The sequence below is a fragment of the Cheilinus undulatus genome, linkage group 10 (assembly GCF_018320785.1).
Source record: "Cheilinus undulatus linkage group 10, ASM1832078v1, whole genome shotgun sequence".
NCBI lineage: Eukaryota > Metazoa > Chordata > Actinopteri > Labriformes > Labridae > Cheilinus > Cheilinus undulatus.
Genome location: NC_054874.1, coordinates 47674586 through 47699711, shown reverse-complemented (window position 1 = coordinate 47699711; position 25126 = coordinate 47674586). Strand labels below are relative to the sequence as shown.

The window sequence follows — 25126 nt, the reverse complement described above, 5'->3', positions numbered from 1 at the left end:
GGGACTACTTGAGACCCTTCTCCCATGCTACAGAGTTCTACAGATTATGTTTCATTTCTCCGCTATCGTTGGTTTTCTAAAGTCCTCTGTTAAGGTGTTTTTGTAGTCCTGGTACAGTAGACAGGTAGTCAAAGCTTTAACGTCCATATCTGAATTATGTCATCCATCAGTGCTTGTATAAGCTGATGTTCATTTAAGATGTTATGTTTGTATTTAATTGTTTTAAGTTTAGAATAAAGTAAACTTTTTTGACATAATTTCATTTCATTCATACAGTCAGCAGTGTTGAGATGAAGCAGACACCCCCGTGTGGTGAAAAGCTTTAAATACAACCACCTGTTTAGCCAGCTTGTCTTCACGCTCATTCATGAGGATTTAGTTCTTTTTCATTGGGATGTTGGATCAGGTTTACTGTGACTAAGTGGCTTTTGTTTTAAATCAGTTCTAAATCACTACGTAAAATAAGTGGAACTTTTGTAATATGGTTATTTTAAATTTTTGTAAAAGGGTTAAAGTGACAAAAATTAAGATACGTACACATTATGTCCTACATGAAAATGTTCATTTGACATTGTAAACATGCTGATCTGAGAACTCTGACTTTGATCTTAGGAGCATGAGTTTGATCTTAGAATCATGACGTTGATCTGAGAATACCGAGTTTATGTGATCTGATAATTCTACTTTGATCTAATAATTATGTTTTACCATATAGTTTTGACAGTGTGCAAAAGATTAGGTAGAAAAATGACTGACTTCCTTTTAGAAAGATCAGCTCTTCTTGATTCAGATTCAGATTGAACAGATTTTATAGCCCAGATGTGTCTGAACTACAGCCCATGGGCCAACTGTGGCCATGGTCAAGTTTAACTTTGGCCCAATACAAACTGTAAAGAAAGAAATGAACAGGAAATACACCAAATGGTTTAATGTTTGACGAGTTTATGACTGTAGCTGATTACAGAAGCATATAATGCACATTAATAAATGGTACTACAGTACAGGAGTGTAGACAGCAGGATTAGAGAACACAGTAAACAGTGAAATGTGTCATTATGGTTAATAATCCCCTAATAATAAAGGTCTGTATTCTAACTGTTGTCAGTAGGAAGAGATCATTTTCTTTACATTAAAAATCGAGCTCCAACTGCTCAATCCCTTTGGTTTCTTATCCACAGAAATTATTGCACACAAAGACAGGACAAAAACAGCAACATAAGGTTAATAAGAATCAGTTTATTCTCCTCTGGTTGGAAATCCGGACTGCAGGGTTTCTAATTCACAATCCTGAATGATGAAATATTATCTGATGTGTTTACGAGACTGAAACGAAGATGGCTCTTTGGACTTCTGATGCCTTTAAATGGAGTTCCTACGTTGTACAGTGAAGTCGTGTAAGGAAAAGGCTTTGCATTCATATGACCATCAGAGTTAAACTAAAAACTAGGACTGTACAAAGATGATTGTCAAAGGCACTTTAAAAAACAGAAACATCACAAAAACAATATTTAATCTACAAAACATAAAATATAAAGTGTAACAGAAATGTTTTTGATCTAAACTCAGAAGATAAAAACATGCTGAAAAACTCGTTATTCATGTGAAGTATGAAGAACTGAGAGAGAAATGATATGTACACCTGTCTGATACCACTGACACAGCAATAGGGCATTTACAGTCACATGATCCAGGTGAAGGCCAGGTGTGATCAGGAAGTGAAGATCAGCTGTTCTAAATCAATGGCAGAGGACAGAATGTTGGTGGAGCTGGGGACTTTTCCCTCCATTTTTGCCAAATAGTGGGCCATAGTTGGTAACTTTAGGAAAAGTGGGTGAACTGGTGAGGAGCGAGATTTCTGCATAACACTTCTTTATGCAGAAATCACTTCCTGTCCCCATCTTGAGTTCTTCACTGTGATGTGATCTAAAAACAACCAGTACACACCCAGTACTGGGTCTTTTTTTTTGTTAAAGACCAAAAAGTCAAATTCTTGCCCTCACTTCTGTCCTTTGGCGGTGTTGTCCATGTAGTACACGTTGACCAGGTGGCGGTTAAGGTGACGTCGGTACTCCACCTCTAGAGGGAACGTGCGGTCACAGAAGATGCACATATGGCTCTTGAGCTCTGTGGGCGTGGGGATTTCATCAGTGGGCGTCTCTGGGTCGTTGGGCATCTTCCCAGAGCCGGCGCCAGTGCTGTTGAGGCCAGAGTCGTCGCTGCCCTCAGAGGCACTGTCGCTGATGTCACTTCCTCCCTCATGGCTGCTGTGGATGCCCTCGTCATCCTCCTGGTCGGTGGGCTTGCTCCGCTGTGGAAGCACTAGAGGAGGTGGAGACGTGGGTTTGACGAAGATCGGAGCTGGGTGGTCCTCCATAGGAGAAGGTGTGTCCTCGCCAGGGCTGCAGGAAGGCGAGACCTCCACCGTCTCAGGTTTGTTAACTTCTGCTGGGATGGCCTCTGATTGGTCAGGTTTAGATGTGATGGTTTCAGCAGGGCGGGGCTCTGCTGGTGTTGTTCCTGTAGCATCGTCCACCTGAGCGGATTGTTCTGCAGCGTCTGTGGGCTGATTGTTGACCGCCATGTCCTTGTCTTTTTCTGGATCCATGACTGGTTGAAGTTCTGCAGCCTTCTTAGTGTTCCTGCTCTTCTTCTGCTTTGATGGCGTTGTACTGTCGGATGTTTGGAGTGTAGGAACGCTCTCGCCTGTCTTCTTCATGTCTTCTCCGTCCATCTTCTTAGTTTCTTCACCATTTGTCTTTGTTGCCTCCTCACTGTTAGTCTTCATGTCTTTGCCAACCGTCTTCTTCACATCCCTATTTGTCCTCTCTGCATCTTCGGCATCTGTCTTCTTTGTGTCTTTGCGGTCTGTTTTCTTTGCTTCTTCGCCTACTGTCTTCCCCACGTCTTCCTCAGCCATCTTCTTTGCATCCTTCCCATCTTCTCCATCTGCCGTCTTCCTGTCATCTCCACCATTCTTTTTCCTGTCTTCTGCAGCAACGCTGCCCTGCAGCTTCTCAGCAGCATTACTTTTCACCCGTTTGGCCTTGGATGGCGTCTCTGAAGACTTCTTGGACAGGTCCAGAGCCTCCACTGCTTTCCTCTTTGCTACCTTCTCCTTCACCACTTTCTGAGTTTTCTCCAGGCTGTCCACTTTGGGCGGGGCTTCTTTGACACATTCAGGTGTCTTGTCCACCTTCTTTGATGCTGACTTCTTCTGCTTGTTGAGGTTCCTGATCTCCTTCCCACTGTTCTCATTCTTCTGTTCTTTGTCTTTCTCCGGCTTTGCCTTCTCGTCCTCTTTGGCTGCCATCTGCCTGGCTCCTTCGTCCTTCTCTGGTCTCTGACGGTCAGAGTTCCCCATCTGTGATTGGTCCTTTTCTGGCGTTTGGTCCTTGGTCGGGGTCATCTTCTTCACTCGTTTCTTTGTCTTGTTCTCAGCAGGTGTCACAGTGTCTGTCTGGGTTTCTTTAACCGTCTCCAGAGGGTTCTCTGTCTTCTTCTGCCGTGATGTGACTTTTCTGTCTGGTTCCTTTCCTTTTTGTATTTTCTCTCTCTCCGTGGATTTTTTCTCAGCTTTCTCAGGACTGTTGCTTTGCTCTGATTGGCTGCTGCTGGGCTGGCTGCTCTTCTTGATGGACAGGTTGATGGGGCTTGGCTCTGTCTCATCATCTCCGTCGTCCTCATCCACATCGAAGTCTTCATCCATGCTTGAGGATACATCTGCCTTGTTTGCAATGGGCGTGTCCTCTGTGGCGTCAGGTTTCTTGACCCTCAGTTTGACCTTGGAGATGTCCACGGAGACGTCGCATCCGGCGTGTCTCGACTTGATGTGGTACTGCAGGTTGCACTTCTTGGAGGCAGCATATTTGCAGAGCGGGCAGACGAACTGGCGAGGGTTCAGGTGGAGCTCCACATGCTTCTTGAAGTTGCTACGGTCAGCCGTCTTGTATTCGCAGTACGGGCAGGACAGCGGTTTTGGGCCGTTGTGGACCTGGCGAGTGTGTCGAGTCACCTCATGCTGATTGGCTGCTAGGTAGTCGCAGCTCTCACACTTGAAGGGGCGCTCACCTGCATGCAGGAAGGAAAAAGAAGGGTAAATTAGATATAGAAACCGGTTTGATACCACAGAAATGAAAACAGTCCTAGATAACTAATTTTGGACAATTTCTTGTTTTTAATGAACAAAAATTGCAAACTCTTGCATGCTGTCTAATTGCACAAAAGCATGGTCAATGTTAACAAACACTGACCATGCTTTCTTTGATAATTAGATTGATATGCTTTAGTGTGGAAAGGTCAGACAGACACAACAAGGAGCAGACAGTGACAATGAAAGCATTACCGTGTTAGTCCACCAGAGAGCTTCAGTGAGAGACACAAACATGTGATCAATGAGATAAAGCAAGCAACACTGCAGTTACTACTTCACTACTATTACTACCTTAACTTGTATGATTTGTAATGCAGTCAACAGGTTAGCCATCGGTTCATCAGGTTTGAGTTTTTCTAGCGCCACCCTTTCTTTCTGCTGTTAAGATTGTTTTTGTTTGATATAAACCAGAAAACATCACTTTAGTCCATGTGTCCATTGATTAATAACATAGGCATGTTATCATCTTCAAAGGCAAAGATGGAATGGTTTAAAAACTTCAAAGGCTGACATCTTAGAAGTCAAGGATGGAATGTTTCATAAACTCTTAAGGGTGAAAACATCTTCAAAGGCAAGGACAGAATGTTTTGAATGCTAGTAAAGGATGACATCATAAAAGGCAGAGGACAGAATGTTCATGAAACAGGTTTTTTCTTTTTTCATCCATTTCTGTCAAGCAGCTGAAGAACATTCATCCTTGCCTTTGAAAATGGTTGGGGGGAGGCTAAGCAGCACCAGCTGATGATTTCAGCCTTGTAGAAGAGGATGAGAGTCTTTGCCACACCTTTTCCTTTTGTGCCATCCTTCCTGCACCCAAGACACAAAACTATCTGTACCACCAAATGAGTCCACAGCTGTCACTGAAGTTAATGCAGGAATGAGTATATAAATCTTAAAGATGTTTATAAAGTTTTTATTGTTCATCTTCAGAGAGTGAGATTTTTAAAAGTCAAAATTTTTAGGTTTTATGTTGTGGTAAATTCTTAAAAAAAAAAACAACAACAACAACAACAACAAAAAAAACAACAAAAAAAGTTTTTTACAAAAGATGTGAGTATCTGTGTGTTTGTCGCAAATTTACAAGTATTTACTTGTTGATACATACAGTAAGGGTTAGGTGGGCCTGAAAATACTTACATATGCCAAAGGGGGGGCCGATAGAAAAAGTTAGGGAACCACTGCTTTAGGTCTTATAAAACATTTCATCCTTGCCTTGAAAATTATCATCCTTTGAAGCTTATAGAACATTCCATCCTTGCCTAAGAAGATTAGGCCATCTTTTAAGGCTAATTAAACATTCCATCCTTGCCTTTGAATATGATGTCATCCTTTAAAGTTTATAAACGTTTCATCCTTGCCTTGAAAAATATCATCCTTTGAAGCTTAAAGAACATTCCATCCTTGCCTAAGAAGATAAGGCCATCTTTTAGACTAATTAAACAGTCCATCCTTGCCTTTGAAGATGATGTCATCCTTTAAAGTAAATAATCTTTAAAAAGAGCCATAATTCCCATCTTTCTGAGCAAGGCTAGACTGACATAATAAGTCCCATGCTTTTATTTTACTAGCAGGGTGCCAGTGCAAAACCAGTCCAGTCCTGGTGAAGACCACCCCTGTCTCTGTCTGATGTAACAGACTTTTTTATTTAGCTGTGTCCACACAAAGCATTTAAGGATTCCTACTTGGTATCAGAATGATTAAAACAGATATAAATCCTGTTAGTGTGATGTATAGACAGGATCGCTCTCTTTTTGTCGTAGATTTCTTACAAGTATATAACATTGAATGTACCCTGCTTTGTTCAATGACTCGTCTTTTTACCTGTACAGGTAACTATTAACACCCAAGTTCAGTAAGGCCGACTGACCTGAGTGCGTCCTCATGTGGCGGGTCAGGTGGGTCTTCTGAGAGCTGGAGTAATCGCAGTACAGACACTGGAAGGGACGCACACCTGTACAACACATTGATGGAGCACTGTGGTTAAAAATATTTAGTAGTAGAGTAATTTGGTATATCCACTAGTAATTCTAACTCTTCATCCCTACTGAAAATCCATCTTTAAAACTCCATTTGTAGCCCATCCCTAGCATGAGTCAGTCTACCTGTATGAGTCCTGATGTGTTGGATGTAGTTGCTCTTGCGGTCAGAGAAGTAGGAGCACTGGCTACAGGTGTGCAGTTTGCTGGGGAAGTGGTTCCTCAGGTGTTTCCTCCAGTGGTACTGGCTGACCGTGGTATACGGACACAGCGTGCACTTAAACACCCTACAGAGACAAAGTTAGAACTCATTTATTCCTGCTGTTAAGACTCCTAATGATGATCTGATTACAGAGTAGCAAGAAATCCACATTAGTCAGTGTTGTTACCATGCTGGTTTCTATGCCCATGTGGTATTACCTGTGGTCCTGGCCCTCTTTGCTGTGGTGCTTCAGGTGAGCAATGTAGTGGTCGTATCTGTTGGTGTTGTAGCCGCAACGTTCACATTTGATCAGCCCTTTGATGTCTCCCGAAGGCCCTGCCTCCTTGGTGCTCTCAGCCTCTGGCACCGGGGCCTCAGGTGTTTCAGCATCCTTGGACCTGGTCTTGCACCGCCCCTCTACGCGGTTCACCACCATCAGCTTGCTGACCCCGTGTGTGCGCAGGTGCTCCACAAACTCCTGTTCGTTCTGAGCCTGGAAGTGACACGGCTTACAGTGGAACGGTTTCTTCTTCTTACAGCTCTCTGCCGTCAGAGCAGGGCACAGTTTACGTTTGACGCCTTGCTCAGGTGTTTCTGTGGGGGCAGGGGGGTGGAGCTGAGTGTGATGGGACAGGTCTTCAGCTTTGTCCCTGTCCTCCTCCTCTTCCCCCGCAGCATTTCCTAAGGCCACGGCCTGGAGGCTGGGGGCTGGAGACTCTGGGTACTCGATGATGCAGACCTCCCTGTGGTTCTGATCGTCAAAGCTGTACCTGGACAGGTAAGACAAAGGTGAGTTTACATTCAGGTAACAGACCTGTTAAATGTGGACATGTCCACATTTATAACCCTGATAAAGGAACATGAACACAGAACAGCTCTGCTTTTTAAAGTAAGAGCCTGGTTCAAAGGCCTGTCAACAGAACTGTATGGGTCCCTGAAATCCCCCAGGCCAAATGGGCTCTCAAACAAGAGCCAGCTCCTGTCATTCATAGAAAAGAGCTGGCTCCTCTATCAACGATACGGCCTCATAGACAGAATTACCAACAGTCTTTCTTTCATTTTGACTGTCCTTTGTTGGCAACTTTTGGGAAAGTGGGAGGAACTGGTGAGGAGCAAGGAAACCCCCCCTCACCTGATGATGTTCTCGTCCTCGCTGTCCGAGTAGCTGCATCCCACTGTCTTCAGCTCCATCATCTCCTTCTCGTCTCCCCCGCTCCCATCTCCATAGCTGCCGGCCTCTGCCGCGGTCACCGCCGCCATGTTGGCGAGCATCACCAGCTGAGGGGCGGGCAGCGTGGTGCCAGGCATGTCACTGAGACTCTGAGCATCCTCCATCAGGGGCACGCCCACAGGAAACATGGAGAAGACAGTCTGAGCCGCCATGTTGATTTCAGACGTTCACCTCCACGGGACGAGGAGCCTCTAGAGAAAAACCCAGGAGAAAACAAGTCAAAACGTTTGGAAACGAAAAACTTCTTTGGTTTTTACATATTTTTAAATTATCTTCCAGATCAAAAGTGACAAAAAAATGCCAAAACTTTACAAAATACGTTAGTTCTTTGGTCGTATATTAAACAAAACCTGTCACGGGCAAAGGAGGGAGCAACTGCCTGCATGTCCATACCAACATAACAGACGTGTGAATATATGGGTAGTTATAGTTGTACTGGTTGAAATGTAGAGATCTATATCTAAAGAGTACATAAATAACCCTTGAGGATCACAACAGAGTTCAAACAGGAATTTTAATGCTGTGCTTGAATTTTATGTGGTTCCTCTTCTTAGTCAAACTGACATTCCCTGATTTTTCTCGTACAAAACTTTTTTTGAGCTCTAAACATATTTCTACACTATGATATAATCATGAACCAACAGGAAACAGGAAAAGGATGGACCAATCACATTAGCTCTGCCCGTTGTTGCCATGCTCTTCTCCTTGCCTAAGGGCCACATATCCTACCTATCTGCTTACCTCGCCTAGTTGTGAGCAAAGCTAGAACTGCCTAGGAGACCAAATTACAGCTCAACCATTCCAACGTTTCTTCTTCTTCTAGCTGTGCTAGACTCTCTCTAATTCAATACCAAGAACTCCTCAGGCTCCATTATAGTAAGGACAGATCTCTAAAATAAATTTGCTATTACTGCAGATAAATTTGTTGGTATTTTAACAAATAAGCATAATTAAATTAACTGAGGATGATGGATTATTGTAAAATAAAAAAATAATAACCTGACAACAATGGTGATAAAAAGTGATGTCTTTGATTGACTAATCCGGTCCAAACAAGTGGTCTAGTTTAATGTGGAGGGTCCCCATGTCGGTCTGTGCCCGGGGCCTCCAGACCATTACACCTGGCCCTGATCCTTCCTCTCAGACCCCTGAACATTTAAATACATGAGACTTTATCTCACCTGGGATTTAAATCTATCAGACTTTAGATGGAGTAGAAACTCTGCTTAGGTTGATCAATCATCAGTTTGACTGATTATAAATCAATAATACTGAGGAACAGTTAAATACCCAGGTTTACAGAGAGTCTAGACATCCAGATAAAATGCTGGTCCTTGTTTTAGCCAGTGTTCCCCGGCCCTAGACCAGGCTGAAGCGATCCTCGTGTTTCTGATGTCACTCTGGCTAAAATGAGTGTCGGCCATTTTGAAACAGCACCACAGTGGAGTCGACAGCGCCATCAGCTCTGGGGGGGAAACCCCGTAGAGAAGCTCTTCTACCGAACCACTGTTTCTTTGGGACTGGGGTTAACACCAACGGTCACATTTAACGGCTAAAAACATCATAAAACCCGGCTAAATCTGGTCTACACTGGCCTGTAAAGAGGGCCGATTTACCACTAGAAACACAAAGAAAGTTAAAAAGGCGGTAAAAGTTGTAAAAAAAAAGACCTAGCGAGAGAAAAATACTAAAGTTTAAAAGTTAACCGGATTTAAACGAAGTTTGGTTAGACTGGTGAAGTTATTCCAGCTGTTTAGAGTTGGTAACTAATCGACTAAAAGTGATTTAAAGGTTGAAAATAAAAAGAGTAAGGACTGTTTAAAGTAATAAACTTACTAAAAATGTTAAAACGAACCTTTAAATCAGTTAAAATAAAGTTATATCAGTTTTAAAGCGGCGATTGTGATTTAGAGCTTCTTCGAAACTTAGTTTACGGAAGCGGATCAAACAGCGATGTTTAGATTCAGACATTTAAAGTTAAAATACTCTTTTTAAAGTGAGTTTCAACGGGTATATTTCGTTTTTGGGATAATCTGGCTGCTGTATAGGTGTGAGTTGCAGAGTGTTAGCCATGGTCCTGATCAGCCCTGGACAGCGCCTTCTTCTCCTCCTCCTCGCCTCCATTTTCCTCCAAACTACCAACAACTTTCCCCCAGCTACTCCCTCTAACAGCGGCTCTCTGTCCGTGCTAACACCCGCAGATAAGCTCCCAAACACAGGGACACTCACCCAGTCTTCCCCGCCGAACTTTAGCCAACTTTTATCAACTTCTTCTCCCCGTTAAAGGACTTTTTCTCTTCGACCAACAGCGCAGAGAATAAGAGAAGTGTAGCAGAAGTTTCCGCACATTCCTCCACAGAGGCAGACGTAAGGCGGCTGACGTCAGCACGTCGATCCGACAGTGAGCTGGAAGTGAGAGGGATAGGAACACTGTCCCATCTTTTCTGATCAAATTTGAACTGAATTTAACTCGTTTTTAGTCCATAATCAAGTCAGATGGACAGCTATTATTAAACATATTAAAATTTTAAAAATACAATATTCAATCTAAATCATATTAAGATTATACACATACGGACATCTGGTTAAATTAGTCAAATCTGTGGTCTTATGGCCAATAATCAACTGTAGCATTGGTTTAATCACAGGAATCTGATTATTTAACAAGGTCTAATATTATCTCTTTAAATACAAATATATATTCCAGATAATACTTATGTTACAACCCCTATTCCAAAGAAGTTGGGTCCCAGACTGAATAAATGAGCCAAACTGTTTTTTTTTTTTTTGTCCAGTTCCATGGTCATACTGGAGCTAAGCAGTCAATATCTTGTTTTAAATAACAGATTAAAGTTTAAGGAATTATCCTGGTTAGAGTGATGTTAATAAGGAAGCTACATAATCTGATGTAGAGAGCATGGAAGCAAAAGTCAGCATTTCTTCCCTCTCCTTTGTTGACGTGTAAACCAAACCAGTCTTAACGTTTGACTGCATGCTTATTTATATTTATGTATCTGTTAAATAAATAATCCGTAATTTTAATGAAACCACACAGACAACATTTGCCAGGTTAGTCAGATTCTGAGGGTAGGAGAGGGCTGAACTTTCTGAAACCATGACTTACTCAGACTGGGAACACTGGTTCAGACTGGTCTGAGGGTGATTTGCATCGGGCGGGGCTCTGACCCTCTCCAGTAAACTGACTCTTCATCATGATCCAGTCTGGTTCAACATTAAATAAAACTCTCTCTGGTGGTTTAACACATCCTCAAGGTGTATGATACCCTAACAGGAGTGGGAGGGGCTAGTTTCTGTGGTACTGTGATTGGACCAAGTCATGTGGTTACTGAAGGGTTCTCAGTCTAATCCCTGGCCGGGAGCAAACTGAATATGCTGACTGAGGATTAATCCCATTTCTCAACCTTAGCCCTTATCTTTCTATTTGAATGGCAATTTTGAGAAAAAGGGTGAAACCCAGTTTTCCAAACACTGAAAGGGTTAGGGTTAGAGATTTAGAGATGATCAAGCCTTCCATCCTTGCCTTTAACATTCCAACCTTGCTGTAGAAAGATGTCTTTTTGTAAGGACTATTAAACATTCCAACCTTGCTGTAGAAAGATGTCTTTTTGTGAGGCTTATTAAACATCCCAACCTTGCTTTAGAAAGACTGTGTTTAAATGAAAGAAAATTAGACAAACATAAATAAAACATCACTGCACAAGTGAAAAACTACAGACACATGTACAACGTATTATTATGAACCCTTGGTTCTCAACTGGTGACTCTGGACCCCAAAGTGGGTCCAGTCACTATCTGTTAGTCCTTAATGTACCCCTGGAAAATGTGACAGTCTATAACATGCTTTATTTCGAAGTTTATGTCTCCATTTCCTGCCCCATCAGATCTTTTTTGAACCTGATTATGGATGAAGAGGAAGTCCAGGTCAGTCCTGTTGGATCCCGATCCTGGATTGTCCTGGACACAAAGATGTTATGTCACACTGCAGGATCGTTTAACGATGAAGCAATTGTCAGGTCAAAATCTGATTGGACTGTTAACCGTCTCTGCTGTTGTCACAAACGTTCCTCTGTAGCTGGACGTGCAAATGTCACCATAGAATTAAGCTCCTCCCACCAACCCTGGGTGACTCAGTCCTTCTTTTTCTTCTTCCTCTTTTTCTTGTTCATCACCTGCAGACTCTTCACTCCATGAGTTGACAGTCCAGAGTCGATCAGTCCGGTCGGTTTGATAACTTTATATGCAGCTGATTTTTTGATTCTTTCTCCTTTCAGAGCGACAACTCGAGGTAGCAGCGGTGGCGTCCTCACACCGAAACCCGCCTCCTCAGGACCATGAACCCTCAACAATAGCTGCTCGCCTTCTGCTGCTGTCACCGCCACCCAACCTGAAGGTTCACAGAAACACTGAATTATCCTGTTTGTTTAATAAAAGCTTTAAATATTGATAATGCTTATCTTTTCTTAGATGTATTCCTCTTCACATCTGTCCCTAAAAAAACTTGTTCACTCTTTCCAAATTGCTAAAATATGTTGGCAACTCTATAACCAGAAGTTTTGTCCAAAAGTTGTCTACATTTTGTACTATTCATTTAGTAAACTTTGATATGACTAGTAAAAACTAAACTATACTGAAACCTGTTTGATACCACAGCAACAAAAGTAGAAGTCCTAAACACCGGATATCAGACAGTTCTTGTTTTAAATTAACATGAATTGCAAAAAAAAAAAAAAAAAAAAAATCCTGCGTTTTGCCAATGTATTTGTACAATTTAGAAATTTCTCTCTCACTGTCTTCTAAAATACAGCTTAAGAGCTGTTGGTTTTTAAAATTTTGGTACTTTTTAATTCTGACGACAGTGACAGCTCTTTCCCGGACAACTCTGACCCCGAAAACTTTGACCTTGGCCACTCTGACCCCAACAAATTCGACCCCCACAACTCTGACCTTGGCAACTCTTACCCTGACAACTCTGACCCCGACAACACTGACCTTGACAATGTCCACCTCAACAACTCTGACCCTGACAACTCTGACCCCGACAACACTGACCTTGACAACGTCCACCTCGACAACTCTGACCTTGACAACTCAGACCTTGACACCTCCGACCCAGACAACTCTGTCCCCGACAACGCTAACCATGACAACTCCCACCTCCACAACTCTGACCTGACAACTCAAACCTCGATACCTCTGACCCAGACAACTCTGATCTGGACAACACTGACCTTGACAACTCCCACCTCCACAACTCTTACCTTGACAACTCTGACCTTGACAACTCTGACGCTAACAACTTTGACCCCCCACAACTCCAACCTTGGCAATTCTTACCCTGACAACTCTGACCCCGACAACACTGACCTTGACAACTTCGACCTTGACAACTCTGACCCTGACAACTCTGTCCCCAGACAACTCTGACCCTGACCACGCTGTCCCCAGACAACTCTGACCCTGACCACTCTGACCTCAACAACTCCAACCTTGGCAAGTCCAGCCTCAACAACTACCACCTCAACAACTCCAACCTCGGGCTGGCTTAGTGAAAATGCCTGATGACCTTCAGACACCCACTGATAAGATCCTCATGCCACTGTTCTTCCCCTGAGATCCCACTTTCCCTATCGAGGTGGAGGCCCACCTTAAACCACCACTTCAGCAGTGATAACATTTAACTCTCCTGGATCACTCTTGATCTGGTTCGAGTTATCTGATTGGATGAGCATGATCATGAGTGACATTACCAACCAGCATATTTCTCTGCTCCAGTGAGCATCCTAACCAGGGGAAACTGTTCTGTGGTCACACAGTTGTGCTGCATAAATGAGTGTTTTTACACTCTCTTTCAGTTGTTCTTTCTGCTCAGTTTTTGTGCAATTTTGACAGCATGACAGAGTTTGCCTGCAACTTTTGATAATTTAATTTGATGAACTGCCCATCATTGTGTGTCTACGACTTTCTGTTTATGTTGCCATGGTAAACGACAGCTTTGCATATGGTTTGATTTTTATTAGACTAAAAACAATTTATAAAGACTACCATGAAGCTCTGACAGATGTCTATGTGTGTATTGATCATTGATTGATGATGGTCAGCTGACTACCTGCAGATGACAGTGTGATGTCAGCTGATGCCTCCAGGTAGCCCCGCCCCTCAAGTCTGACTTCCTGAGGAACCAACGGAGGAAACGTCTTCATCCGCTCTGGCCCTCCCATAGGAACCTGGAGGCAGTGTTAGAAATGAAATATGTTATTAATAATAACAACAATAATAAGTTGTTTTAATCCTCAGGTTTCTCACCCCCAGCAGGACTCCCCCGGCATGTTTCTCATAAATCTGGTCAACTTTCTCCAGACTCGTGATGTGGATGGGGACTCGACTAGAGACTAGCACAGAGAACCAGCAGGACCGACCCCCCTTTGAGAGAAAAAGACAGATTATAACTTTTTTTAAAAGTTGGGACACTGTGTTAACTTAACCTAAAGATAGAGGATTTTCCAAACTCAAACAGAATCAAGCACATCAGGGTCATGAATCAAATTCAATTTTCAGTCAAGTTTTACACCATCTCCCAGCTTTTTTGAAAATGTTAGTAGTGACAGTCACTGTATGAATGAGTGCTGACCTCCATGAAGTCGATGCGGCCCAGTCCGCCCACCAACAGACTCCAGCCTGGCTTTAACACAAATGTACGGGGAACCAGCGCCCGAGACGGAACCACAGACATCACTTCCTGTTCGCTCAACAACAACAGAATCTGGGCGAGAGACACAGAGGAGAGGGAGAGAGAGGGGCGAGAGACATGGAGGAGAGAGACAGAGGGGTGAGTGACACAGGAAACAGTGAGGGGCAAGAGACACAGAGGAGAGGGAGGAAGGGAGAGGATCAGAGCTGACAGCTGATTGGCTTTTCAGAACTGAAGTGTGAGATGTTTGTCTTTGCTGTTGTTTGTTTGTTGTTATGTGTGTTTTGTTTGTTTATTCTTGTTTTTTTATTTATTCTTGCTGTTTGTTCATATGTTGTTGTGTTCTACTTGTTTTTGTTTTTTTACTTATTTGTTTGTTGTTGACAAACGTTATCTCTTGTATCTCTCATGACTTTCTCTAAGGATCCCCGGCGTGTTTAGTTGTTTACTGTTTGTTTCATTAATTCATTCAACCTTTATTTAATCTCGAGATGCCATTGAGAGCACGCTCTCATTTACAATGACGTCAAGAGTACATTAAAACACTATATGCAAGACAATAAATAAGCAAGGAGAATGACAACACAAATGCAAATAGACATAGATACTTGAGAATAAGTGGAGCACAGTTTAAAAACAGTTACAAACATGTACATAGTAATTTCTTATCATGTTTTGAAACTGTCCTATGTTAATAACTGAATTTAGTTTTAGTGTTTGCTGTACAGTATTCCAGCTGTGGGCTGCACAAAAGCTGAAAGATGTTTCTTGAATTTTAGCACTTACTCTTGGAACTTCAAACATTATCCAGTCACTTGAACAAGTTTGATAATGGCTAGTGGACACATTCATTAAAGAGGCGAGGTATAACGGCAGATGTCCAGACAGAGCTTTATAAATAAAAAGTAACCAATGCCTGTCTCGTCTAACTGATAATGAGGTCCAGCCCACTTTGTTATACAGGATGCAGTTGTGAGTTGAGTAACTGTGGCCAGTAATGAATCTTAGGGTGGAATGATACACTGAGTCTAGTGGTTTAAGTGAGCTAGCTGTAGCGTGCCTGTAGATCACATCCTCAATAACTTGTTTTCTACAGGAAATAGGGAAATTAGTTCTGTGTCTGTATAAATATCCTAATTTCTGTCTTAATTTCAAACAAGTAAATTGATGTGAGATTTGAATGTGAATTGTTGATCCAGCCAGATACCGAGATATTTATACTGAGTGAGTCTTTCTATATTGTGACCTTCCAGAGTTGTAATGTGTGAAGTACTGTCAGCAGGATCTCTGGATCGAGTGAAAAGCATGTATTTAGTTTTATCTGGGTTCAAAATTAATTTCAGATTGAAGAGTGGATTTGGCAGATTGTGAAGCTCTTGTTGCAGTGTGTCAGTGGCCAGCTGTGCAGTGTTAGCGAGGCATTAAATAACTGTGTCATCAGCGTAAAGGTGGCTATTACAGTGTGATAAAACAGATGTAATGTCATTGATATAGATTGTGAAGAATACAGGGCCCAAGACTGAACCTTGAGGGACCCCCTTAAATATGGAGAGCAAACGTTTCTCATATTCACACACTGTTGCCTGTTTGACAGTGGTCATGACACCATTTAAAAACATGTCATCAAAGCCAACATCACTATTTTATTTTGTTATTGTTGTCGCTCTCTCATGTCTCTCTCTCTCGGAGGATCCCTGGCGTGTGTTTATGTTTATTGTCCTGCGTTTGTTTGTTTATTGTTTATTTGTTTGTTGTGTTTATTAGTTTGTTTATTTGTTTGTTGTTGTCTCATGTCTCACTCTCTTAAGAATCCCCTGCATGTTATTTTGGTTTATTGTGCTGTTTTTGTTTTGCTTGTTTTGTTTGTTTGTTTATTGTCTTTGTTTGTTGTTGCTGTCTCTCTCTCATGTCTCTCTCTCTCGGAGGATCCCCGGCGTCTTATTTTTGTTTAATGGTTGTGTTTGTTTGTTTGTTTGTTTATTTGTTTATAGTTTCTCTCTCAAGTCTCTGTCTCAGAGGATCCCCGGTGTGCTATTCCTGTTTACTGTGCAGTGTTTTTTTAGTTTGTTTTTGTATTGTTTATTTATTTGTTGTGTTTGTTTGTTTATTGTTTTTCTGTCTGTTTATTGGTTTGTTGGGTTCGTCTCTCTCTCACGTCTCTGTCTCGGAGGATCCCTGGCGTGTCGTAGAGCCAGTGGGCGTCTTTCAGCTCGTTGTATGTGAACTCCCTGGGTGTCCGGCTCGGCTCTGAGAGTCACACAGAGAAAAAAGATAGGTCAACTGCAACTCCCAGGATCCATTTAACTAGCAAACAGCCAATCACAGACATCCTCATGAATACAGAGTTGCTAAAGCGTCAGAATGTTCAGCCTTTAGAAGATTCCAGTTTTTTAGGGAGCAGAAATTGCACAAAAACATTGGCAACATTTCCCAATGTTGGTTTCGTTCGCTCAGCTCCAGCTCTGACATCTTCTGCCGATGTTGCCAACTCATTTCAGCAATTTTAAAACATACAGGAGTACTTCATAACAGGGTAAACAGGAGATGAGTGAATTCATCAGAACCCTCCTTCTCACTGCTTTAATTGCACAAAAATGTGGCAACAATGGTTCTATTTGTAATTCCACTCAGAGCTGATGACATCACCGGCCATTCATCCAATCAGACGTCTCATCTCACCTGCTGTCGTCATCTCTCCGTCTTCCTTATCTCCAAAAGCCAGACTGTCAGGATCAAATTCAATCTCGGCTCGTCTGGCGCCGTCATTAGACCGGAACGTTCTACCGACTCGACCTGAACAGGTAAACAGGACCAGGTGAATCTCATGTCTCCTCTCTGACATGCCCCCCCCCCCCCCGATTTCTGCCCCGTCTTACCTACGAGGTAACCCTGGTGACTGAGGACTTTAAGTCTCTTCAGCTCGTCCTCCGTCAGCTCGTCCTCAGTCTGCTGAGACTCCTCCCTCAGTCTCTCCTGACGTTTGAACATCCGGTACGGGGTCGGGTTGATGATGGGGAACTTCAGCAGGTTCAGGGTGGTCCCTGTTCCCACAGCGACAGGAAAACACATGACAACAGGTGAGTTAATCATCTTTAGATTACAAAAATATATTACCTTTATATGACAATTTTTTTTTAAGTAGTCTGAGCTGATTTCTGCTGGCAGTGAAGGAAGTCCACCGGAAGTTTCTTAAAGGCGAATATAGGAGCCTTAGATGGAAGTTTGGCAGCGCCACAACAGTGAGATCAGCCAATCAGACAGGTCCCTGTGACACTCTAGGATTGTGGGTCATGTAGTGCTGTTAGCTAAGATTGTGAATACACCATGTTTTTCCTTAAAATAAAGTTTTTTCCATTTTAAATGTTGCCTCCTCTATGTCCATCTATCCTGGTAAGTCTACCTTCAATGGTTCTGTCATTATGGCTAATAATCAGATCTAAAAGCAGCATAGACTGACTGATGTTGTGGCTGATCAGGGACAGTAGGCAGGGGGGAGTGGGCATGTCTTATTACATTATTATGATTATTATTGTCTGATAGTAAACACACATTAAATCAATGAAAACATGACAGGATTCAGTCCGATGCTGATCAATCATTGTACTGATGAAATCACTGAGGTTAGGCGAGCTCACCTGGCCATGGTGAGATGGTGGCCTTGTGGATCAGGTCTGAGGACTTGGACTTGCAGTAGTCGGACTCCAGCAGCGTGTTGAAGAGTGTGGACTTCCCGGCGTTGGCCTGGCCCACCAGGTAGACATCCCCCTTGTACTTCCAGGAGCTCTGCAGGCTGGAGATCAGGGTCTCCACACCATAGCCTGTCTTGGCACTAATAAGGTGGACGTCTGTTACCTGGGGGCCAAAGCCGGCGCCATCGCAGTAATGGGAGAGCTGGCGTTTGATTCGCTGCAGGTAGTTGGGCGAGTCTTCGGGGAGTAGGTCGACCTTGTTGCCAAGGACGACAATGTGTTTATTGGTCCCTACAAGGCCGGGCAGGTCAGGGACAATGGAAGCAGGGATATCGGTCAGGTCAACGATGAGCAAGATTAGCGCTCTGAGGGGGCGGAGCCTCTGTACCACCCGTTTGTACTCATCACTGGACAGGTGCAGGTCCAGCGCTTGGCGGTAATGAGTCAGCAGGTAGCAGCGCTGACAGGTAGCCTGGCCCAGCTTCTCCTCCTGCAGCAACACCTTGTACTTCTCGCTGGGCAGGTACCCTGGCACCGCGGGGGCGGTGCAATGAAGGATGGCACCGCAGCCTGAGCAGCAGGTGTCACTGAATGGCTCGTCCACGTCTGGTGTCCCAACCACTCTGTGCTCACCTGGTCCCGCCCCCTTCTGCTTCTGCTTCTTTTTCTTCTTCGCTGTGATGAGGCTTTGGTCCAATGGGAAGTCCACGTCATGGAACTCAATCAGAGACTCAGGCTCTGCCTTCCTCTGGCCAACGCCCTTCAACACCTGCAGCTGGCGCTCCAGAGACCTCAGGTGAGTCTGAGGACGGACAGGTGGGGGCAAGGACGGGAGAGAGGTCTCCTCCTGAAGCGTCGGCTCACCATCTGAACATGAGAAAAAGTCTACGATCAACATCATAATCATCGTTAAAAAAAGGGGTTCCACCTGTACAAATGTTGCCAACATATCTGTACAATTTAGATCAGGAGAAACAGGAAGTCTCTTTGGTTCTAAATCTGAAAAAAATTGCAGGCAATCCCCCTTGAAGTTACACAGATATGCTGGAAATTTTAGGATGAGAGGTTGGTATTGTCAAGACCCTCGCTCCACTGTCTCATCCAAAAGTTGCCAACACATTTGTGCAATTTAGATTACGAGCAACAGTAAGTCTCCTTGTTTCCACTTGTAAAATTGCAGGAAACTCCTACTCTAAGTTACACAAATAGGTTGAAAACTTTAGCACAAGAGGTTGGAGGTGGTGAGACCCGCACGCTATCATCTGATCCAAAAGTTGACAACATAAATGTGAGATTTAGACACTGCTCTGCTCTGCTGCACAAAGTTTTTTGTATTAAAATGTTGCCTGTGTGTAGGATTTTGCTGACAATTGTGGATGGTTTCATACCATTCCTGTAAGTCGTGGCCACTCTCTAAATTGCAAAAATATATTGGCAACTTTAAAACCAGAGCATTAGCCCAAAAGTAGTCAACAGTTTTGTGCTTTTGGACGGCTCTCTCTTGGTATAAATCACAATCAATGATATGTAGGGCAATGAATCAATCAAATATTTCAAGAAAACTCATAAACATTGCCTAAATTAAAAAATATGGTTGACAACATTATGATATCTTGATGTTACCAATGCAATTGTACAACTTAGAAAGGGCATAGGATTCTGCCTTAAATATTTGTTGGATTAATTCTACTCCTACACATCCGTCTTTTTTTAAACTTTTTTAAATACTTTAAAAACATTTTTAAATTGCACGAATATGTTGGAAACTTTATAATGAGAGGGTCCAACCAAAAGTTGACAACATTTTTGTGCTATTCAGAGTCGGACAGCTCTCTCTCTCTTTGTTTAAACTGCAGTCACAGATCTGTACGGCAACAAATTCACCAAACTTGTAAACATTGTTAAAATAGGATTGACAGCGTTACAATATCTTAATGTTGCTAACACAATTGTACAATTTGTGTAGAGTTTGAGATTCTGCTTAAAATATTTGTTGTTACAGTTCTTCTCCTACACCTTTTTTTAATTTGTTGACACTCTCTAAATTGCACATATGTTGGCAACTTTACCACCAGAAGGCTGGTTTAATGGTTCAATTCTTCTACTTTACTAATCTTTATTTTTAATGACTCGTTGATTCAAAATTGCACAAATATGTTGGCAACTCTATCACCAGAAGGCATGTAGTAAAGTTGTCAGTGTCATGTGTAGTATTTCTCATTTTATAGAAAAAAACAGTGCAGGGATAAATCCAGCAAATAGAGAAATGTACAAGTTGTCTTAGTTGTGCATATATCTGCAGCGTTTCAGTGTTTTAATGTTGCCAATGTATTTGTGCAACTTTGCCAGTGTACAGGCGACAGCTCCTTCAGTCTGCTCTCTGATGTCTACGGAAGAGTATTAGGGCCACTGGAAAAAAAAAAAATTTTGAGACAAATTTTTTTTTTTCAATTGTGAGAAAAAAGTCAGAATTCTGAGATTAAAGTCGGAATTCTGAGATTAAAGTCAGAATTCTGAGAAAAAAGTCAGAATTCTGAGATTAAAGTCAGAATTCTGAGAAAAAAGTCAGAATTCTGAGATTAAAGTCAGAATTCTGAGATTAAAGTCAGAATTCTGAGATTAAAGTCAGAATTCTGACTTTATTCTTCAAATGAAAAAAAAGTCTCAAATGTTTTTTCTCAGAATTCTGAGATTAATCTCAGAATTCTGACTTTAATCTCAGAATTCTCAGAATTCTGACTTTTTTTTCTCAGAATTCTGACTTTAATCTCAGAATTCTGACACCAATCTCAGAATTCTGACTTTTTTCTCACAATTGAAAAAAAAATTTGTCTCAAATTTTTTTTTTCAGTGGCCCTAATACTCTTCCGTACTTTACAGACATTCATTATTATTACAGATATTACACTGTAGATCAGAACCCTCCTTCCAGAACCCGTACCTGTCTCTACATCTGTCCAGTCCACGAACTCGAACTGCTCCTCTAGGTTCGGGTCTACGGTGCAGCTCCGCTCCGTCCTCCCGGCTCTACTGCCCAGCTGCCGGCTCAGAGAGCGACGAACCCCCGCGGACTCCGCAAGGGGGGTCCGGCGGAGCAGCAGTCCGCCCCCCCTTAGCACAGCCCGGTACAAACTCACCTGGAACATTTCAGAGCACGAGCTCACCTTGGAGCCCCAAACACACGAGACTCCACGGCTGCTGTTTGACTTCCTGACAGGACGTGACGTCACACGCGTCGTTCGTTGGGGTTTCTTTAAAAGTAAATAAATAAATACAGTAAACAAACATAACACATACACAGGTAGGATTGTAAAAATAATGTAAATTAAATATAAAATTGAATATTGAACTTTTCTACGTCACAGAAAGTCTGACGCTGAGCGGACGTAAACAGGAGGTCTCACTCTGAAGGTTTTTCTGGAGCCCAAAAAGTTCTGAAGTTTCTTTGATTAAAAATAAGGATGTATGATGTTAGATTTTTGTTAGTTTTATATTTTGGATGTTTCCTCAACTCAGTAGCATTTAAATCACTTGATTAGATACCTTTATGTCTTAATAAAAAGTCAAAGAATTGGAATCATAGAAAAAAATTAAGATCTGACCACGGAGAGGACACCTTAGAGGACAGATTAACTAGGTATAATTAATCAGGAAGATAGATTAATCAGGTGTAATAAACCTGATAAAGCTCCTTATAAATATCTCCTAAATGTTGGTTAAAGCTCAGAGGGGAAAGGTTTTTGGTTTGGCCAGGGCAGCATGATGCACTCTCTGGTTCGCATGCAGAGTGAGGGCTCTTATTTTTAGAAGAACTTTGTGGGTGTAAAGGACTTCCTTTCTGCTGTCGGAGTCTTTCTGTCACTTTGAGTCCGACCAGGATGAAGATGAGGGTCTCTGCCCTGAGAACAGCTGCTGCTCTGCTCTCACCTGTTACACCTGCAGCCCAGGTGAGTCCATCTGACCCCATCTGACCAATAACACGCTTTAAATTGAACTTTAGGGGCTTTTAACCCAACCAAAACCACAATCGGCCTAACTCCTATCAATCTCTCCAACAAGCCCTGACCTGACCTAGAGAAGGCGAATATAGATTAAATGTTCCCCAATGACAAGAGTTTAAACTGACAGTCTCTGGTATTTATATGGCCACCAGAGTTAAAACTTTAAATTTTGTTTCACATGTTTCATAAGACAGGAATGTAGGGTCGGAGTGACTGAATCCAGCAGTAACTGTATGTTAAATGTCTACAGCTCAAATACTTTAAAACAGGGCCGGTTTTAAAAAGGGGGAGGGCTTGGGCAAAGACTGTTATTGGCCACATTCTGTCCTTTCCTTTGAAGATGATGGCATCAAAGCTTATTAAACATTCCATCCTTTCCTTTTGAGATGATGTCATAAAAGCTTGTAAATCATTTCATCCATGCCATTGAAGATGATGTCATCAAAGCTTGTAAATCATTTCATCCATGCAATTGAAGATGATAGCGTCAAAGCTTATGAAACATTCCACCCTTGCTCTAGAAGACGATGTCGTAAAAGTTTATAAAACATCCCATCCTTGCCTTTAAAGATGATGTCATCACATCTTATAAAGCATTCCATCCCTGCCATTAAAGATGATGTCATCAAAGTTTATAAAACATCCCATCCTTGCCTTTAAAGATGATGTCTTCACATCTTATAAAGCATTCCATCCTGGATTTTACAGATGATATCATCAAAGTTTATAAAACATCCCATACTTGCTTTTAAAGATGATGTCATCAAAGTTTATAAAGCATCACATCCTTGCCTTTAAAGAGGGTGTCATCGCATCTTATAAACATCCCATTCTTTCCTTAAAAGCTGATGTTATCAAAAGGTAATGAAACATTTCATCCTTGCTTTTTTGCAGAAATAGATTGTTCATGTACTGCCTGGTCCTAGTGAAGTGAAGCCCCCAGTAAAGACCAGTAGGAAATTATTGATAATCTCAGTCTTACAATCAAACCCATCACATTCTGTTTTGACATACATATAAATTCAGCCTCATTAAAAAAAAACTAACTCACTGGGACCATGTTTTATTATCAAAAATATAACATCCTGACCAATTTATGAACCTTTATCAAAATTACACTTCTATATTTATACTTACTCTTGGCTCCTTATATACATTTAAAATACACATTTAAACCATTTAAAGTCATTTTAGACATAATTCTCATACTTAATTCTTGAGGCCCTGAACTTTGTTTCTTTTGCAACCACCGTCATGTTTCTGATTGTCAGGGGGGCTTTAAAGGGTTAAAGGTTGTGTGGTTTTTGTCATTTTTGTATTTTATGTTTTGTGTGACGTCCGTGTAGTTGGTATGTTTATTGTACTCTGTGTAATGTGGTTTTAGCGTATGTTTCGTTAGTTGGTCTTTGGACCGATCCGAGGAAAGGTCAAAGCCTGAAGTTTAAGATTAACCAGCAGAGAGGCCCCTGAACACACCGACTGTAGACTAGACTCAGTTTAATCTTTGAGATGTTTCCTCTAATTTATCTTCATTTGTGTTCAAATGACCCTGAGAGAAGAACAGACAGTAACTGGGATGATTAGGGACAACCTGGACCACAATCTGGTTTAGTTTTTAGATCAGGACCAAAAATGACACAACTAAGCCCAGGCTGAGAATTTAACCTCTGTGTTACTGTCACATTGTAACTGCATGAAGGTTGTTCATGAGTTTTTACTGAGACTTCTGTCTTTGTTAATTCAGCCAAAGTGAGACATCTGTATGTTTATTCAGTCGGATTGAGACCTCTGTCTGGTTTTTCCTATCCCTGCAGCCCCTGGTGCGCCTCTCTTCATACTCCCCCCAGGAACACTCGACCTTCTATGAGTTCCGTACCTACAGCGTTCATCCTCACCTGAACGCCGCCTTCCTCAAGCTGACCAATGAGAAAATCCAACTTCGTACCGCCCACTCTCAGCTGATTGGCTACTGGAGCGTGGAGTATGGTGGTCTGAATAAAGTCTTCCATATATGGAAGTATGGTGAGTCAGCCCTCTTTAGTTTTCTTCTTCAGGAGGTCTGAGTTGTCTAACTCCTCCCCTCATCTTTAACCCTGCTCCCTCAGACAGCTATGCCCAGCGCGCCGGTGTTCGCTCCGCCCTCTCCAAGGACCCATCCTGGCTGTCAGACTACATCGCCAAGGCAATCCCGATGCTGTCCTGCCAGGAGAACGAAGTCACATACCTGTTACCGTGGAGTCAGTTGAAGACGCCACCACAGGAGGGCGGTAAGCCCTGCCACCCTTATGTTAACCTGTAGTAACCTGATGACATCATCATGACCCCTTCAGGTGTTTTTCAGGTGTGTATGAGCTTGTCTCCTACATGATGCGTCCTGGTGGGCCAGCTGTTTGGGGTGACGCCTTTCAGGCTGCCATCAACTCCCATGATGCACCAGGGTACGGCAAGCTGATTGGTGCATTCCACAATGAATTTGGACCAATGAACAGAGGTATGTTATGATGTTACTGGCTGATGATGTCATGAATGTGATGTTATGGTTGTGATGATATCACTCACCGTGATATCATTGATTGTGATGATGTCATTACTTTGATGATGTCACTGCTTGTTACTGTCTCTTAGTCCACGCCCTCTGGTGGTTTGAGAGCCCCGACCATCGAGCTGGGATCCGACACAAGTCTCACACTGACCCTCGTGTGGTGGCTGCAGGTGAGACCCCGCCCACATTAACTAGTAGATGACCCCACCCACATTGACCATGTGACTCTGACCATAACCTTTGCTCCTCCTCCCACAGTGAGGGCCAGTGTGGCTCACCTGGACTCTCAGCAGAACCTGCTCATGTTCCCCCTTCCCTTCTCTCCTCTGAAGTAACTTCCTGTTGGCCTCTGTAATCTCCACCCCAATTAACTCGACTCAACTTCTTGTTTATTGGCGTTCAGCTTTTATTTTGAAAGGACAGCTGAACACAGAAAGAAATCACTAACCCTGGGATCAGAGTTCCATCCTGTGTGTATGTTTACTCAGGATATGGGCCTGACTCTACCTTCCACTTATCTGTCAATGTGAGTGACAACTGTATCTTCCAGTCCTGAGACAGTGGGCGGGGCCTAGCTTGTTCCCTTTAAGACATCTGTGTGAATAAACTGAGATGTGAACATTTGA

At 42.6% G+C, this 25126-nt stretch overlaps 3 protein-coding genes across 4 annotated transcripts; 1 reads left to right on the top strand and 2 right to left on the bottom strand.

The window, feature by feature from the left end:
* Positions 1-1216: 1216 nt before the first annotated feature.
* On the bottom strand, positions 1217-9936 carry rest (RE1-silencing transcription factor). 2 transcript variants are annotated; one of them, XM_041797542.1, is made up of 6 exons: positions 9789-9936; positions 7461-7750; positions 6547-7098; positions 6253-6413; positions 6018-6101; positions 1217-4068 (listed from the first exon to the last, which is right to left on the bottom strand). In XM_041797542.1, exons 2-6 carry the CDS (start codon positions 7709-7711, stop codon positions 1997-1999), a joined length of 3120 nt encoding a protein of 1039 aa, XP_041653476.1. In that variant the 5' UTR covers positions 7712-7750; positions 9789-9936; the 3' UTR covers positions 1217-1996. The 2 variants fall into 2 exon arrangements, with proteins under 2 accessions (XP_041653476.1, XP_041653477.1); XM_041797543.1 differs by lacking the exon at positions 9789-9936 and adding an exon at positions 8850-8959.
* A 938-nt stretch (positions 9937-10874) lies between these two features.
* On the bottom strand, positions 10875-21149 carry LOC121515863 (nitric oxide-associated protein 1-like). The gene is made up of 9 exons (XM_041796796.1): positions 20899-21149; positions 17904-18824; positions 17145-17309; positions 16948-17061; positions 16424-16515; positions 14209-14340; positions 13884-14000; positions 13687-13804; positions 10875-11964 (listed from the first exon to the last, which is right to left on the bottom strand). The coding sequence occupies exons 1-9, from the start codon at positions 21101-21103 to the stop codon at positions 11708-11710; spliced, it is 2121 nt and encodes a 706-aa protein (XP_041652730.1). The 5' UTR covers positions 21104-21149; the 3' UTR covers positions 10875-11707.
* A 645-nt stretch (positions 21150-21794) lies between these two features.
* Positions 21795-25126, top strand: nipsnap3a (nipsnap homolog 3A (C. elegans)). Its single transcript, XM_041797709.1, has 6 exons — positions 21795-21904; positions 23773-23980; positions 24064-24225; positions 24300-24449; positions 24584-24670; positions 24759-25126. The coding sequence occupies exons 1-6, from the start codon at positions 21836-21838 to the stop codon at positions 24833-24835; spliced, it is 753 nt and encodes a 250-aa protein (XP_041653643.1). The 5' UTR covers positions 21795-21835; the 3' UTR covers positions 24836-25126.

What these genes read in the sequence shown, in the direction of transcription:
- rest (XM_041797542.1), bottom strand. Translation starts at nt 7,711, where the DNA reads ATGGCGGCTCAGACTGTCTTCTCCATGTTTCCTGTGGGCGTGCCCCTG. An exon ending in AAAGAGGGCCAGGACCACAG is followed by an intron (nt 6,414 to 6,546) that starts GTAATACCACAT and finishes TTGTCTCTGTAG; the next exon opens with GGTGTTTAAGTGCACGCTGT. An exon ending in ACACATCAGGACTCATACAG is followed by an intron (nt 6,102 to 6,252) that starts GTAGACTGACTC and finishes TGTGTTGTACAG; the next exon opens with GTGTGCGTCCCTTCCAGTGT.
- LOC121515863 (XM_041796796.1), bottom strand. Translation starts at nt 21,103, where the DNA reads ATGTTCCAGGTGAGTTTGTACCGGGCTGTGCTAAGGGGGGGCGGACTG. An exon ending in CACCATCTCACCATGGCCAG is followed by an intron (nt 17,310 to 17,903) that starts GTGAGCTCGCCT and finishes CTGTGGGAACAG; the next exon opens with GGACCACCCTGAACCTGCTG. An exon ending in GGATCCTCCGAGACAGAGAC is followed by an intron (nt 14,341 to 16,423) that starts GTGAGAGAGAGA and finishes TCTCTCGCCCAG; the next exon opens with ATTCTGTTGTTGTTGAGCGA.
- nipsnap3a (XM_041797709.1), top strand. Translation starts at nt 21,836, where the DNA reads ATGAAGATGAGGGTCTCTGCCCTGAGAACAGCTGCTGCTCTGCTCTCA. An exon ending in CTGTTACACCTGCAGCCCAG is followed by an intron (nt 21,905 to 23,772) that starts GTGAGTCCATCT and finishes CTATCCCTGCAG; the next exon opens with CCCCTGGTGCGCCTCTCTTC. An exon ending in CCCTCGTGTGGTGGCTGCAG is followed by an intron (nt 24,671 to 24,758) that starts GTGAGACCCCGC and finishes CTCCTCCCACAG; the next exon opens with TGAGGGCCAGTGTGGCTCAC.